General features: G+C 45.2%; 1 protein-coding gene and 1 long non-coding RNA gene across 2 annotated transcripts; one reads left to right on the forward strand and one right to left on the reverse strand.

Moving 5' to 3' along the window:
- The first annotated feature begins 1,847 nt into the window (after positions 1–1,847).
- SNRNP35 (small nuclear ribonucleoprotein U11/U12 subunit 35) lies at positions 1,848–9,834 on the forward strand. The gene is made up of 2 exons (XM_007539782.3): positions 1,848–2,014; positions 8,996–9,834. Exon 2 carries the CDS (start codon positions 8,999–9,001, stop codon positions 9,737–9,739), a length of 741 nt encoding a protein of 246 aa, XP_007539844.1. The 5' UTR covers positions 1,848–2,014; positions 8,996–8,998; the 3' UTR covers positions 9,740–9,834.
- Positions 9,835–9,847: 13 nt separating this feature from the next.
- On the reverse strand, positions 9,848–14,506 carry LOC132536284 (uncharacterized). Its single transcript, XR_009547929.1, has 2 exons — positions 13,565–14,506; positions 9,848–10,952 (listed from the first exon to the last, which is right to left on the reverse strand). It is a non-coding gene; the product is annotated as an uncharacterized LOC132536284 (long non-coding RNA).
- Positions 14,507–17,508: the final 3,002 nt, after the last annotated feature.

The raw sequence follows: 17,508 nt of genomic DNA on the forward strand, positions 1-17,508 counted from the left end.
GAGAGGAGGGGAAGACAGAGAGGGAGAGAGAGATAGACACCTTCAGATCTGCTTTACCACCTGTGAAGCACTCCCCTGCAGGTGGGGAGGCGGGGCCTCGAACTGGGATCCTTAGGCCGGTCCTTGCTCTTCTCGCCACATGCAGGTAACCCGCTGCCGCTGCGCTACCGTCCGACTCCCGGCCCCACATTTTTTATATATTGGTAAAGAGACACAGAAACAGAGAGACCACTTATATGCTAGGGACTGAGCTCCTACCTGAGTCATACATACTAGCTATGTTTGTTTTCACTTTTACAGACTAAGTAGTCAATAAGGCTAAGTGCTAAGGAGCTGGAAGATAGCTCACCGGATAAGGTACGTGTCTTTCTCTAACTCATAAGAAGAATGGAAAGTGGGCCCTGGAGTGGGGACACTATGTTTGCAGAAAGCCCCTGATGCCACAAAAACACAAAACTGTAGAACAGTAAAGTTTCCTTAGTAATTAGAGATAAGCTTATCTTCTAAATATTAGATGAGGGCAGTGGGGTCAGTGACGGGATAGCCTGGCAGTGTGGGCTTCTTATTGGAGATTGTAAGGGTGGGAGTCCTTTAATAAGTTTTTAAGGAATCACCTAGGGACCAGATTCTGAGTTAATAGATCCTGGCTGGTCCAAGAAAGGGCACGGCGACAAGATTCTGGGTCCGGGAAATAGCTTAGTCTGTTAGAACCGCCAACTTGTATGCCTGAGGCATCACAGGTCCCAGGTTCAATACCCTGAACCACTTGAAGTCAGAGCCTAGCAGTGTTCTAGTCTCCCATCTCTGACTCTCTCTTTCATAATAAGTAATTATTTATTTACTTATTTATTTATTCCTTTTTGTTGCCCTTGTTGTTTTATTGTTGTAGTTATTATTGATGTCGTTGTTGTTGGATAGGACAAAGAGAAATGGAGAGAGGAGGGGAAGACAGAGAGAGAGGAGGAGAGAAAGACAGACACCTGCAGACCTGCTTCACCGCCTGTGAAGCGACTCCCCTGCAGGTGGGGAGCCGGGGGCTCAAACCAGGATTCTTATGCCGGTCCCTGCTCTTGACACCACTTGTGTTTAACCCGCTGCGTCACTGCCCGACTCCCAATAAGTAACTCTTAAAACAACAACAAAACAAAAAGATTTCACATAATTCAATGTCAGATGTCCCAGGCTCACCCTGAAGAACTATTTTGCTGTTTTGGAAAGTGAATCTACTGACTCTAGAAGCTAGGAAACCTAAACTAAGCTTCAAGTCAATCCGCATACACATTTTCTGATTACGAAATTAAACAAAGTCCTGCTGCTGACTGAAGGGGTCTGAGAGATTCAGCTGTTCCCAAAGAACCCTACGATACTCTTTCAATCCAATTTTACAGTTTATTTTCCTGGGAAAACAATTAGAAATATGGTAAGACCGTTTTTGACGATGATTTGCCTCCCAAGCTTAAAACATAGGATTAAATTTCTTCCTTCTAGGGGGGGTTGTATTGTTATGTGGAAATGTTATGCATGTAGAAACTATTGTATTTTACTGTCGACTTTAAACCACTATACCCCCAGTATTTTTTTTTTCTTCCTTTTTTACCAGAACACAGAGCATTGCTCAGCTCTGGTTTATAGTGTAGTGGAGGACTGAATTTGGGTCCTCTTAGCCTCAGGCATGCTTGTCTGTTTGCATAATCATTATGTTATCTCCCCTGCCCAAATTAAATTTCTTAAAATACAAGCAAAAAATGCTATCAGGGGAGGGAATGAGATATGGAGTTAGGGTGGCGGGAACTGTGTGGAATTATAACCCTCTTATCCTATGGTCTTGTCAGTGTTTCCATTTTTATAAATAAGCTAATTTAATTTAAAAAAAGATACAAGCAAAAGAAGAAATAGTTTGTGGCGAATCTGCTCCTTTCAACGTCACGGCTCGGTCGAGGCAGAACCAAGGGCTCTTCCATCGCCTGCAGCCCGGCGCCTGTCTCGGAGGTCGAGGAGTCTTGCGCCTGCCGAGGTGGGTGGCAGCGGCTTGTCGGGAGCTGGGTCCACCGTGGCGGGAAGGACGAGGGATTTGAGCAGGGCGGTGGGACCGTGCGTGTGGGGGCCGCCATGCTGAAACCTGGCAAAGGGAGGGGGACTACAGCTGGGTGGGAAGGATGATTCCTTTCGCTCAGCGTCCGCGCTGAAGACGAGGAGTCCGGGGTGGGGTGAGGAGCCAGCTTCCAGGCCTCAGAGCCAACAGAGAGGCGCCGCCGGCGGAATGGGGGTGGTGGTGGTTGTGTCACGGGCTTTTCGCCCCGGACTTCCGGTTTAGCTTCCGTGGCGCCACTGCGCATGCTCGGGGCCCAAGTGTCCCTTCTACTTTTTTTCCTACATAAGGGAGACTTAAGCCAACTTTATAGAAGAGGCGTATGTATACTTAATAGAAGAAGGTATATTTGCATCATAAGTTACACATCACTTTCTTTTAAAAAATATTTATTATTTATTCCCTTTTGTTGCCCTTGTTGTTTTATTGTTGTCGTCGTTGTTGGATAGGACAGAGAGAAATGGAGAGAGGAGGGGAAGACAGAGAGGGGGAAAGACAGACACCTGCAGACCTGCTTCACCGCCTGTGAAGCGACTCCCCTGAAAATGGGGAGCCGGGGGCTCGAACTAGGATCCTTATGCCGGTGCTTGCACTTTGCATCACCTGCGCTTAACCCGCTGCGCTACTGCCCGACTCCCTACACATCACTTTCATACACATTGTCTTATCTAATCTTCACTAAACCGCGGTGAAGTGTCGTTGAGCTACATTTTGCTAACGATTTAAATGTTGCCAGAGATAGTAGTACTAGGTCTTAAAGTTGGGTCTTCTGACTCTCGATGTTGTGGTCTTTTTAATTTGCCGATATTTTAGTCTTTAACAGTCCCTTTTAAAAATTAACCGGGAGTCGGGCTGTAGCGCAGCGGGTTAAGCGCAGGTGGCGCAAAGCACAAGGACCGGCATAAGAATCCCGGTTCGAACCCCGGCTCCCCACCTGCAGGGGAGTCGCTTCACAGGCGGTGAAGCAGGTCTGCAGGTGTCTTTCTCTCCCCCTCTGTCTTCCCCTCCTCTCTCCGTTTCTCTCTGTCCTATCCAACAACGACGACAACAACAATAATAACTACAACAATAAAACAACAAGGGCAACAAAAGGGAATAAATAAATTAAATATAAAAAAAAAATTAAAAAAAAAAAAGTTAACCTAGGGGGCCGGGTGGTTCAAGCCCCTTGTCCCCACGCGCAGAAGGAAAGCTTCACAAGTGGTGAAGGCGGGCTGCAGGTGTCTCTCTTCCTCTCTGTTTCCTCCCCTTTCTCTCTGTCTCTATCCAGTTATAAATAAATAAAATATTTTTTAAAAAATTAACTGTGGGAGTTGGGCGGTAGTACAGCGGGTTAAGCGCAGGTGGTTCGAAGCTCAAGGACCGGAGTAAAGATCCCAGTTCGAGCCCTGGCTCCCCACCTGCAGGGTAGTCGCTTCACAGGCAGAAGCAGGTCAGCAGGTATCTATCTTTCTCTCTCCCTCTGTCTTCACCTCCTCGCTCCATTTCTCTTTGTCCTATCCAACAACAATGACATTAATAACAACAATAACTACAACAGTAAAACAACAAGGGCAACAAAAGGGAATAAATAAATAAATGACATTAATAACAACAATAACAATAACTACAACAATAAAACAAGGGCAACAAAATGGAATAAATAAATAAATATATTTTTTAAAAAGTTAACTGCAGAGTGGGGGTATAGCATAATGGTTATGCTGGATGTGAGGGCGATCTGGCTGCGACATCTGTCACCCATTGATAGCCATGGTTGATTCAGCTGATCTGGCTGGCAAGGCAGTGTCCCCTTCCTCTCTCACCGGTCCATGTGCGTCCCTCCAGAAGTTGCGAGCTAGGTCCAAGAAGACCGCCTTCCCCAATAGGTTATATCAGTAGCTGCACTCCCCTGCTAGAACCTCCAAACAAGCATAATGGTTATGCAAAAGAGACTTTCATTCCTGAGGCCCTCAAGTCCCAGGTTCAATCCCCCACACAGCCATAAGCCAGAGCTGAGTAGTGCTCTGGTAAAATAAAATAAAAAGTTAACTGCAACCCCATCATCTCAGATTTCATTTATGAATTGTCAACATGAGTCTAAAAATTAAAAGAAATGGTAGGAAATTTCAACAGAATGTTGCCACATAGGAAATGGACCTAGCTAATGAGAAGCTGTGAAGCCTGCTCTTTTGCTAAGTGTTGATTGAAACAGGCAAATGAGGCTGCAAAAGAGAAACTGGATTATTATTATTATTACCATTATTATGATCTCTTTGTAATTCCTTTCAGGTTTGAACTTGAAGAACTCATTTTTTTTTTTAAACCAGAGAATGCTCAGCTCTGGTTTATGATGGTGCAGGGGATTGAGCCTGGGATTTTGGAGCCCCAGGCATGAAAGTCTCTTTGCATAACCATTATGGTATGTTCCCCACCTTAAAAATATTTTTATTTATTAACACAAGATAGAAAACCAGAGAAATACTTTCTTTGGCTCTGGGTTTGAGCCCCCAGGTTCAATCCCTATCATCACATGGGAGCACCTTGATGACATCAAGGGAGTTCCATGGATGGTAGAGCAGTGCAGTGATATCTTTTTCCCCCCTTTTTGTTGCCATTGTTTTTTTATTTTTGTTGTAGTTATTATTATTGTTGTTGTTATTGATGCCGTCGTTGTTAGGACAGAGAGAAATGGAGAGAGGAAGACAGGGGGAGAGAAAGACACCTACAAACCTGTTTTACCGTGTGAAGAGACGCTCCTGCAGGTGGGGAGTAGGGGGGGTGTTGAACCTAGATCCTGCGCTTCGTGCCACGTGCACTTAACCTGCTGCGCTACCACCCGACTCCTGCCGTAATATCTATTTAAAAAAATTTAAAAAATATATTTATTTATTCCCCTTTGTTGCCCTTGTTTTATTGTTGTAGTTATTGTTGTTGTAGATGTTGTCTTTGTTGGGTAGGACAGAGAGAAATGGAGAGAGGAGGGGAAGACTGAGAGGAGGAGAGAAAGATAGACACCTGCAGACCTGCTTTACCGCTTGTGAAGTGACTCCCCTGCAGGTGGGAGCCTGGGGCTGGAACCAGGATCCTTATGCCAGTCCTTGAGCTTTGTGCCATGTGTGCTTAACCTGCTGCGCTACCGCTGGACTCGCAGTAATATCTATTTTTCTCTCTTCTCCTTCCTCTCTATCTAAAGTAAAGGAATAAGAAAATTACCCCATGAAAGACTGCAAATAGGTGGTATTTACACGTGTGAGGTCCCAGCACCACATAAAAATCCACAATGCACTCCACAGTCTCCCACCATAATCCATCAGTTTAAGAAGAAAAACAATAAAGATCATTGAGTGAAGCAGGTTAGCAGGTGTCTATCTTTCTCTCCCCCTCTCTGTCTTCCCCCCTCTCTCCATTTCTCTTGGTCCTATCCGACAACTACAACATCAATAACTACAACAACAATAAAAAAACAAGGGCAACAAAATGGAAAATAAGTAAATAAATTAAAAACATTTTTAAAAAAAGATCATTGAAGGGAGTCAGAAGGTAGCGCAGCGGGTGAAGTGCACATGGCGCCAAGCACAAGGGCTGGCGCAAAGAACCAGGTTGGAGCCCCGGCTTCCCACCTGCAGGGGACTAGCTTCACAGGTGTTGAAGCAGGTGTTCTGGTGTCTATCTTTCAATCCCCCCCTCTGTCTTCCCCTCCCCTCTCCATTTCTCTCTGTCCTATCCAACAACGACATCAACAGCATTAACTCCAACAACAAGGGCAACAAAAGGGAATAAATAAATAAATAAACCAAAACTTAAAAAGAAGGATAATGGATAATCTGAGTAAGAAGGGAAAAGTTGTTGCCTTTGTTGTTTATTGTTGTTGTGATTGCTGTTGTTCTCCCTCTTTTGAAAAATATTTTATTTATCAGATAGAGACAGAGAAATTGAGAGGGGTGGGGGAGATAAAGAGGGAGACAGAAACCTGCAGCCCTGCTTCACTCGTGAAGCTTTCCCCTGCAAGTGGGGACTTGATCCTGGGTCCTTGTACACTGTAATGTGTGTGCTCAACCAAGCGCGCCACCACCTGGCCCTCACTCTATCTTTCTATCTGGAAAAAAATTCATTTGGTGCAGTGAAGCCTTTATGATAACCAAAACAAAAAAGTAAAAAGATTTTTAAAGCAAAAGTTAGATGTAGTTGTATTTCTCCTTTTTCTTCTTCTTACCTTCATTCTTATTATCTAAGATTTTTGTTTACTAATAGAAAGGAAGAGAGAACCAAAATAAGCATCACTCGAATACTTGTGATGCTAGGGATGGAACTGGCAAGCTCATGCTTGAGAATCCAACACTTTACCCACTGTGCCACCACTTGGGCTGCTAGATACAATTTTAATACATATCATGGGAAGATGCTGTTAGGAATGAGGATTGACTTATCCAGGACAGAGCCCTGGTTTTAAAGTAACACGTTTTAACTTGGGCTCTCCCATTTTTTTATATATTTATTCTCTTTTGTTGCCTTTGTTTTTAATATTTTATTTTGAGAGAGATGCAAAGAGAGAGAGAGAGACAGACAGACAGAGAGAAACACCAGAGCACTGCTTGGCTTATGATGGTGTGTGTGTGTGTGGGGATTGAACCTGAGAGTTTAGAGCCTCAGGCATGAGAAGCTGTTTGCAAAACCATTGTGCTATCTCCCCCACCTGTTTTTTTTTTTTATTGTTGCTGTAGTTATTACTGTTCTTGTTATTGATGACATTGTTGGTTAGGACAAAGAGAAATGGAGAGAGGAGGGGAAGACAAAGAAGGGGAGAGAAAGATGGACACCTGCTGACCTACTTCACCGTCTGTGAAGGGACTCCTTTACAGGTGGGGAGCCGGGGGCTTGAACCAGGATCCTTACGCCGGTCCTTGTGCTTTGTGCCACCTGCTCTTTACCCGCTGTGCGGTTACCACCCGGCTTCCCATGTACAAGGCATTTTTTTGAGTGATGAGAAAAATCTTATATCCTTCTTCTGTGTGTGTGTCTTATAATTTTATGTTATGGGCTGGGGAAACAGCATAATGGTTATGTAAACAGACCCTCATGCCTGTGGCCCCCAGGTCCCAGGTTCAATTACCAATACCACTGTAAACCATAGCTGAGCAGTGTCTTGTATTTATCTCTTTATCTCTCCCTCTCATTAAGTAAATAAATTATAAAAATTTTATTTACTTCGAGAGAACCAGAGCATCTCTCCGGCACATATAGTGCTGGGGATTGAACTTGAGACCTCATGTTTAATGAGTCCTACATTTCATTGATCCAGGCCTGTTGTCTCTTTTTATCACAGAAGTAGAGCCTTCCATATTCATATTTTCACTACTCCTGGTTCAACTTTTTCATTATTTAAATTTCAGATAGAGGTTGGGGACGAGGCGGGGGTTGGGGTAGGGTGTGCGGACTCCATGACACCAGACTTTTTTCTGGAAAGACACAGGCATATTCTTTCTTTCTTTCTGAACCAGAGAGCATGCTGCTGGTCACTGTAACGTTAAGTCTGTTGCTGGTCTGCTGATGGAGACATTCAGAGCAGTCAGAACATCATTTCTCTTTTAGTTTTATTTTTTTATAATCTTTATCTTCAGTGCTGCATACTGAACTGTTTACAGCTGAGTGATGTAATGTCTAGAGTTTGCCTCCAAACAGTCCCAGAGTGGGGGCGTGAGTGGGGCACAGATGAAACACGACCAGCCACGTGTCGCTTCCGGCTGGAGCCTGGACAGGAGTCTGTGGAGAGTTAGACATTTATTGCAGTGCTGTGCCTTTGAAAGTCATGGTAGCAAAGAGTCTTATAAGGTGCATTTTCCACAGCAGTTCCCAGGCTGCTTTTCCTATGACTTTGAAGTCTCTGAAAAGCCAGTCTGGGTTTCACTATGTTGCTGAGTTGTAGCATAGTTGATAAGTGCCCTCCTACAGCTAGGCTGTACCATACAGATACAGACCAGACCATGTAAGCTTGCTTCTTCCTGAGAGGCAAGTGGACTAAGAAAGAACATCCTGGAACCCCCCCTGCCTGGCTTTGTTCCTGTCTTCCAGCTTTCTTTTCTTTCTTTCCTCTCTCTCTCTCTCTCTCTAACCAGAGCACTGCTCAGCTCTAGCTGATGGTGGTGGTGGTGGGGATTGAACCTGGGACTTTGGAGCCTCAGGCATGAGAGTCTCTTTGCATAACCATTATGCTATCTAGTCCCCCCACCCCCTCCCAGCTTTCTCTCTGGGTACCCTTAGCCTCTGGAAATCCAACTCCTTCCTTATTTAAAGTAGGCTGAAGAACTTGGACTGAAGTTGGTGTATTGCACCAAACTAAAAGACTCTGGAGTGGGGGAAGGGTTCAAGTTCTGGAACATGATGGCAGAGGAAGACCTAGTAGGGGTTTTACTGTTATGTGGAAATGTTATGCATGTACAAAATATTGTATTTTACTGCTGACTGCAAACCATTATTATACCCCCAATAAATAAATAAAAACAATAAAGTAGGCTGAATAATTTAAAAAAAAATTTTTTAACCAGAGCACTGTTCAGCTCTGGCTTATGGTGGTATGGGGGGGGCCGGGATGAATAATTATTTCTTATTTTGCCATCAGGTTTATCTCTGGGGTTGGTACTTGCATGACTCCACTGCTCCTGGCAGCCATTTTATTCCTTCCTTTAGACAGAGGGGGAGAGACAGAGAAAGGAGAGAGACTGCAGCACCACTCCACAGCTAGTGAAGCCCCCATTGTGACCCCCATAGGTGCTCCTGTGTGATGGCTCGGGGTCCAAAGCCAGGTCCTTGCACATGGTAACACGTAGGCTCTATCCTGAATAATTGTTTCCACTTCAGGTTGTGGTTGGGAAATTAAATGAGCAGCTCATAGTAGGTGCTCATACATTCTTGTGTTGCTTTTCTTAGGACATGAGTGATTGGATGCCCATCGCCAAGGAGTATGACCCCCTCAAAGCTGGCAGCATTGATGGCACTGACGAAGAACCGCACGATCGCGCCATCTGGAGGGCAATGCTGGCACGCTACGCCCCCAACAAAGGGGTCATAGGGGATCCTCTCCTAACCCTGTTTGTGGCAAGACTAAACCTGCAGACCAAAGAGGAGAAGCTAAAGGAAGTATTTTCCCGTTATGGGGACATCCGGCGGCTCCGGCTGGTGAGGGACTTGGTGACAGGCTTTTCAAAGGGCTACGCCTTCATCGAGTACAAGGAGGAACGCTCTGTGATCAAAGCTTACCGCGACGCCGATGGCCTGGTCATTGACCAGCACGAGATATTTGTGGACTATGAACTGGAAAGGACTCTCAAAGGGTGGATCCCTCGGCGACTCGGAGGAGGCCTGGGGGGGAAAAAGGAATCTGGGCAGCTGAGATTTGGGGGACGGGATCGACCATTTCGAAAACCCATCAATTTGCCAGTCGTTAAAAATGATCAGTATAGGGAGGGGAAGAGGGAAAGGAGGGAGCGGTCTCGATCCAGAGAAAGACACTGGGACTCGAGGCCGAGAGATCGGGATCATGACAGGGGCCGAGAGAAGAGATGGTCAGAAAGAGAGCCAGCCAGGGCGTGGCCTGAAAATGACTGGGAGAGAGAGAGGGACTTTCGAGATGACAGGGTCAAGGGGAGGGAGAAAAGGGACAGAAGTAAGTAGGGATTTGCGACCAGCAACAGCACCTGGATAAAGGTGGTCTGCATTGTTTTCATACAACTCCATGTTCAATGGCTGAATAAAACTTATTGATGGTGGACTTGAAATAAGCTTTCTTTTCCTTTCATTTATTTATTTATTGGATTGAGAGAGATCAAGAGGGGAGTGGGAAGACAGAGAAGGGAGGAGAGACACAGACACTTGTAGCACCAATTCACCACTTGTGAAGCTTTCCCTTTTCTAAGTGGGAACCGTGTTGTGAACCCAGGTCCTCAAACACTGGTGCACTACTACCCAACCCCTCCAACCCCTTCTCCCTCCCCTTCTTTTTTTTTTTTTTTTTTTTAACCAGAGTACTGCTCAGCTCTGGCTTACAGTGGTGTGGAGGAATGAACCTGGGACCTCAGATCCTCAGGTGAGAGAGTCTGTTTGTATAACCTTTATGCTATCTCCCCCACCCAAGTTTTCTTTCTAATCTGGACCTAGGTTCAAGCTGAACATTCTGATAATATGAATTTCTCTTTTTATTTACTTATTTCTGCCTCCAGGGTTACTGCTGGGGCTTAGTATCTGCACTACAAATCCACTGCTCCTGGAGGCCTTTTTTTCTCCCCATTTTGCTGCCCTTGCCTTTGCTGTTATTATTGTTGTTGTCATTGCTGTTGTTGTTGTTGGACAGGACAGAGAGAAATTGAGAGGAGGGGAAGACAGAAGGGAAGAGAAAGATAGGAATGGCAGGTTGGGAGCTGGGGGCTTGAACCTGAATCCTTACTCTAGTCCTTGAGCGCTTTGCACCATGTGTGCTTAACCTGCTGCACCACCTCTCAGCCCCCATGAATTTCTCTTTTTGGCTTTAATTTTTTTATCATCTTTATTTATTTACTGGTTAGAGGTAGCCAGAAATCGAGAGGGAAGGGGCTAACAGAGAGAAAGAGAGACACCTGCAGCACTGCTTCACCATTTGTGAAGCTTTCCTCCTGTAGGTGGGGACCAAGGACTTGAACCTGGGCCCTTCAGCATTGCTCAACCAGATGTGCCACCAGAGGGACCCTAAACTTCTTTTTTTTGCCTCCAAGGTTATTGCTGGGGCAGCATAACGAATCGACTGCTCCTGGAGGCTATTTTTCCCATTTTGTTACCCTTGTTGTAGTTACTGTTGTTATAGCTGTTGTTGTTGGATAGGACAGAGAGAAATCAAGAGGAGAGAGATAGCTAACTGCAGACCTGCTTTACTGCTTGCAAACTGACCCCCACCCCTAGCAGGTGGGGAGCTGGGGGCTCGAACTGAAATCCTTACGCTGGCCCTTGTGCTTTACGCCATGTGCGCTCAACCCACTATGCTACTGCCCAGCCCTCCCCCCCTTTTATGGTCCCAGGTCACTTTTTTTCTTTTTTGCCTCCAGGGTTCTCTCTGGGGTTCAGTGCCTGCACTACCGAATCCACTGCTCCTGGAGGCCATTTTTTTTCCATTTTGTTGCCCTTGTTATTGTCACCATTACTGTTGGATAGGACAGAGAGAAATTGAGAAGGGAAGACGGAGAGGGGGAGAAGAAGCTAGACACCTGCAAACCTGCTTCACCACTTGTGAAGTGACCCCCTGTACGTTGGGAGCCCAGGACTTGAACCGGGATCCTTATCTTTTGAAGAAAGGCAGCTTGAAGTAAGTGAGAGAGAGAAATGAAAATGACTAAGGAGTGGTGGAGATCAAAGAAAGCTTTGAAATCATTTCAGAGAGACTGAACTGCCCTTTCTCTCTGGTTTGCTGGAGAGCTGGATATATTGTCCTTAACTTCAGCAGAGTGCTTTGAGTAAGAGCCATACCACCCACACTTTTTAAAAAAAATTTATTTCTTTATTAATGTTTTACATTCAACAGTAAATACAATAGTTTGTACATGCATAACATTCCCCAGTTTCCCATTTAACAATACAACCCCCACTATGTCATTTATCATCCTTCATGGACCTGTATTCTCCCCACCCACCCACCCCAGAGTCTTTTACTTGGGTACAATATGCCAATTCCATTTCAGGTTCTACTTGTGTTTTCTTTTCTGATCTTATTTTTCAACTTCTGCCTGAGAGTGAGATCATCCCATATTCATCCTTCTGTTTCTGACTTATTTCACTCAACATGATTTTTTCAAGGTCCATCCAAGATTGGCTAAAAACGATGAAGTCACCTTTTTTTTTTTTTTTTACAGCTGAGTAGTATTCCATTGTGTATATATACCACAACTTGCTCAGCCACTCATCTGTTGTTGGACACCTGGATTGCTTCCAGGTTTTGGCTATTACAAATTGTGCTGCCAAGAACATATGTGTACACAGATCTTTTTGGATGGATGTGTTGAGTTCCTTAGGATATATCCCCAGGAGAGGAATTGCAGGGCCATAGGGTAGGTCCATTTCTAGCCTTCTGAGAGTTCTCCAGACTGTTCTCCACAGAGGTTGGACCAATTGACATTCCCACCAGCAGTGCAGGAGGGTTCCTTTGACCCCACACCCTCTCCAGCATTTGCTGCTGTTACCTTTTCTGATGTATGACATTCTCACAGGAGTGAAGTGATATCTCATTGTTGTCTTGATTTGCATTGCTCTGACAATCAGAGACTTGGAGCATTTTTCCATGTGTTTCTCGGCCTTTTGGATCTCTTCTGTGGTGACTATTCTGTCCAAGTCCTCCCCCCATTTTTGGATGGGGTTATGTGTTGTCTTATTGTTGAGTCTGGCAAGCTCTTTATATATGTTGGTTATTAAACTCTTGTCTGATGTATGGCATGTAAAGATCTTCTCCCATTCTGTGAGGGGTCTCTTGTTTTGGGTAGTGGTTTCTTTTGCTGTGAAGAAGCTTTTTAATTTGATGTAGTCCCATAGGTTTATACTTGCCTTAGTCTTCACCACCCACACTTTTAAGAGAGACGTGCTGCCAGTGGAAATAGTTCAACTAAGTAGCACACGGAACTTGTGTGCTTCAGTTCCTTGTATGATTCTCAGTGCCTCATACGCTGCAGTGGTGCTCTGCTTGTTTCTCTTTCTGTCTCATGTTATTCTCTCTCCCTCATAAATAATAAATACGATGAATCTTTAATAAGTAATGCTTCTCTTTTTCTTTTGCCTCCAGAGTTATTGCTGGGGCTCGGTGCCTGCATCATGAATCCGATGCTCCTGGAGGCTATTTTTCCTTTTTGTTGTTTATCATTGCTGTTATTGTCATTATTGCTGTCGTTGTTAGACAGGACAGAGAGAAAATGAGAGAAGATGGGCGGACAGAGAGGGGGAGAGAGAAAGACAGACACCTGCTTCACCGCCTGTGAAGCAACCCCCCTGCAGGTGGGGAGCCAGGGGCTTGAACTGGGATCTTTACACCAGTCTTGCACTTAACCCACTGGGCTACTGCCCGACCCCCTGGTGCTTTTTAATCGCCATCAGGGTTATCACTGAGGCCTGGGGCCTGCACTATGAATACACAAGTCTGGCACTCCCCTTCTCTTTCTGTCTTCCTTCTTTCTCTTTTAACTTTTTTAAAGTTATCTTTATTTGATAAAAACAGCCAGAAATCGAGAGGGAAGGGGGTGATAGAGAGGAAGAGAGACAGAGAAACACCTGCTACACTGCTTCACCACTTGCAAAATTTTACCCCTACAGGTGGGGACCAGGTGCTCAAACCTGGGTCCTTGCGCATTGTAACACATGTGCTCAACCAGGTGCATCACCACCTGGCCCCCTGGCCCCCATTTTCTTTTCTTTCTCCTTTTAATTACTTAATTGACTGATAGAGATGGAGATAAATTGAGAAGGGATGGGGAGATTAGGAGAGACGGACACCTGCAGCCCTACTTCACCACTCATGAAGCTTTCCCCCTGCAAGTGAGGTCCAGGGACTTGAACCTGGGCCCTTCTATACTGTAATGTGTGCTCTTAACCAGATGTCCCACTGCCTGCCCCCTCTTTTTCATTCATTTTTTTTTTCTTTATTTGATAGGACAGAGAAATTAAGAGGGAGAGACAGATGTTTTACTTCAACACGTGTAAAACTCCCCCCCCCCCAAAGATGGGGAGCCAGGGCTCGAACTCATGTCCTTGCACATGGTAATGTGTTCACCTAACCAGATGTGCCACTGCCTGGCCCCTGCTGTTACATTTTTGTAATTAAAACTTTTCTTGATAAAGACAGAGAAGGCAAAGAAGCATAGAGAGAGGGAAAGAGACAACAACACTGAAACTTCCTTTAATGCAGTAGGAGCTAGGCTCGAACCTGGGTCACTCACAGAGTAAGGCAGCACACTATCCAAGTGAGCTGTTTCACTGGCTTGGGGTCCCTTTTAACCAGTGGGCCTGGACACCAGTGAGCAGACTGTGTGTGGTCTGTATGGCAGGCCAGGGCTGCTTAACCTCAGACAGCAATAGTGATACTGCTGCTTCCAGCACTGCCTCGTTTTTTGTTCTGTGGGCTGTGCTGGGCACTTAGCATTCCTGGAGCCTCTCCACAGGATGACAGGACCTCCTACCCCACATGTGACAGCCCCAAATGGCTCCTGAGACAGTACCTGTGCCCTTAGGGCAGAGTCGCCCCTGGTTGAAAGTCATGTTTCATGCATGATACACAGTCATCTCTTTGTGCTGGTGCCAGCACCTTACACATGGATATATATATATTTTTTCCTCCAGGGTTATTGCTGGGCTCGGTGCCTGTACCATGAATCCACCGCTCCTGGAGACCATTTTATCCCCCTTTTGTTGCCCTTGTTGTTGTAGCCTCGTTGTGGTTATTATTACCATTGTTGATGTGGTTCATTGTTTGACAGGACAGAGAGAAATGGAGAGAGGAGGCAAGCCACAGAGGGAGAAAGATAGACACCTGCAGACCTGCTTCACCACCTGTAAAGCGACTCCCCTGTAGGTGGGGAGCCGGGGGCTCGAACCGGGATCCTTACGCCGGTCCTTGCACTTTGCGCTTAACCCACTGTGCCACCGCCTGACCCCCACACATTGATTCTTCTACTGCTCCCTGACCTTCTCATTTCATTCCTTCTATCCCAGAGAGAGGCAGAGAGAGGTAGACAGAAAGGGCTCTCCCTTTCTGCTACAGCAATGCTCTACTATCTATGGAGCTTCCCCTCATGCTTGGGTGTTCTCATGTGGTGTCTGTCACAGCTCCAACACTCTACCAGGCAAACTCTCTCGGCCCCCTCCAGGATATTCCTAAACGAAGGGAGAGAAAGGGAAGTACAGAATTGTCTGGGAATATAGTTCAGAGGTAGAGTACAAGCTTCACCTGTATCAGGCATTTCTGCTGTCAGAACAGCATGAATACAGAAACAGTATGCTGCCGCTATGGACATGGACTGGGTAGCGTTGCATCCCACTGCCCACACGTGTCCCCATACACAAGGAAGGACCTAGGCTCAAGCCCCCTGGTGCCCACCTAAGGGGGGAAGCTTCACAAGCAGCAAAGCAGTGCTGCATGTGTCTCTTTTCTTTCTCCCTAAATTTATTTCTAATAAACAACAATAACAACAAAAAGCTTAACAAAAAATGGAGGGCTAGGAACATAGCATAATGGTTAAGTAAAAGACTTTCATGCCTGAGTCTCTATAGTCACAAGTTCAATCTCCAGCACTACCGTAAGTTGGGTAGTGCTCTAATCTATTTTTCTCTCTGTATCTCTCTCATTAAAAAAAATAATAATGATGGAAATAGGAGGCCAGGTAGTGGTACACCTGATCGAGCTCACACATTACCATGTACAAGGACCTGGGTTCAAACCTCTGGTTCCCACCTGCAGGGGGAAGCTTCATGAGTAGGGGAAGCAGTGCAGCAGACCAATTAAAAAAATTTTTTTTGGGGTCGGGCAGTGGTGCAGTGGGTTAAGCGCATGTGGTGCAGAGCGCAAGGACAGGCATAGGGATCCTGGTTCGAGCCCCCGGCTCCTCACCTGCAGGGGAGTCGCTTCACAGGCAGTGAGGCAGGTCTGCAGGTGTCTTTCTCTCCCCCTCTGTCTTCCCCTCCTCTCTCCATTTCTCTCTGTCCTGTCCAACAACGAACAATATCAACAATGGCAATAATAATAACCACAACGAGGCTACAACAACAAGGGCAACAAAAGGGGGGAAAAATGGCCTCCAGGAGCAGTGGATTCATGGTGCAGGCACCGAGCCCAGCAATAACCCTGGAGGAAAAAAAAAAAAATTTAACCAGAGTACTGCTCAGCTCTGATTTATGGTGATGTGGGGATTTGAACCTGGGACTTCGGAGCCTCAGCCATGAGAGTCTCTGCATAACCATTTTGCTTTCTACCCAATTTCTGAATTTATCTAAAATAAAAAATATGTAATATCTCATTTATTTATCTTAATATCATATTTATTTATATGATAGAGAGAAAGATACACACAGAGAGCTACCAGAGCACTGCTCAGCTCTGGCTTATGGTGGTGCTGGGGACTGAACCTGGAACTTTGAAAAGTCTTTTGCCATAAGCATTATGTTGTTTCTTCAGCCCATAAAATGTATTTTTTTAAAGATTTTTTTTTCTTTTTTTAAAAATATATTTATTGTGGTCCGGGAGGTGGCGCAGTGGATAGAGCATCGGACTCTCAAGCATGAGGTCCTGAGTTCAATCCCTGGCAGCACATGTACCAGAGTGATGTCTGGCATTTTCTCTTTCCTCCTATGTTTCTCATTAATAAATAAAATCTTTAAATATATATATATATTCCCTTTTGTTGCCCTTGTTTTATTGTTGTAGTTATTATTGTATGTCGTCGTTGTTAGATAGGGCAGAAATAAATGAAGAGAGGAGGGGAAGACAGAGGGGGAGAGAAAGACGGACACCTGCAGACCTGCCTGTGAAGTGACTCCTCTGCAGGTGGAGATCTGGGGGCTCAAACTGGGATCCTTACCCTGGTCCTTGCACTTTGTGCCACGTGCGTTTAATCTGCTGCGCTACTGCCTAACTCCCCAAATGTATTTTTTTTTAATGTAAAAAGGATGAAAATAAGTATATATATATTTTACCAGAGCACTGCTCAGCTCTGGCTTATGGTGGTGTGGGGGATTGAACCTGGGACTTGAGAGCCTCAGACATGAAAGTCTCTTTGAATAACCATTATGCTATAACCCCAACCAATAAATATATTTTCTATATAACTGTTTATATAAACTATTGCTCTAATGGCTATCCAGATTTACAAACCACTGCTTAAATCTTCATTATTCAGTCTAATATTATTTTTCAGCAATCTAGAAACAGTTCAGATTCTGTGAAGCAACCTGCTATTTCTCAGCAAACAGTAGTAGAATGTGCAGAACACTGCCCCAGATACACTTGTGTGCTCTCTTTAGAAGTGTTACCACTGATGCTCTGTGGGAGGAGGGAAAGCTTGATGTGGGCCGGCTTTCAGCTTGCCAGCTGTAGACAGGGCACCTGGCTCTCCATCTGCCATCACAGCCCCTGTGTCAGACGGACCTGCACTCTCCAAGCCATCGTGGCACCCATCTCTCTCACCCCCGCCAGTCTACCCCACCCACTAGCCCACATCCTTGGGGTTCCTGAATCCTGTTTTCTTATTTGCTTTTCTTATTTGCTTGGAGGACATTTCTCTTCTTCCCAGGGGACTAAGTATTTATCAAAGCAAATGCTAAAAAGACAAAAAAAAAAAAAAAGATGCCAAGGGGAAGAAAAAAAAGAAAAAAGAATCCACTCGAGAAACAGAGCTGCAATTGTGTCATCCTTAGCAACTTTGTTTGGTTAGTACTGAATAGCTCAC

This window comes from Erinaceus europaeus, unplaced genomic scaffold (assembly GCF_950295315.1).
Source record: "Erinaceus europaeus unplaced genomic scaffold, mEriEur2.1 scaffold_1014, whole genome shotgun sequence".
Lineage (NCBI taxonomy): Eukaryota > Metazoa > Chordata > Mammalia > Eulipotyphla > Erinaceidae > Erinaceus > Erinaceus europaeus.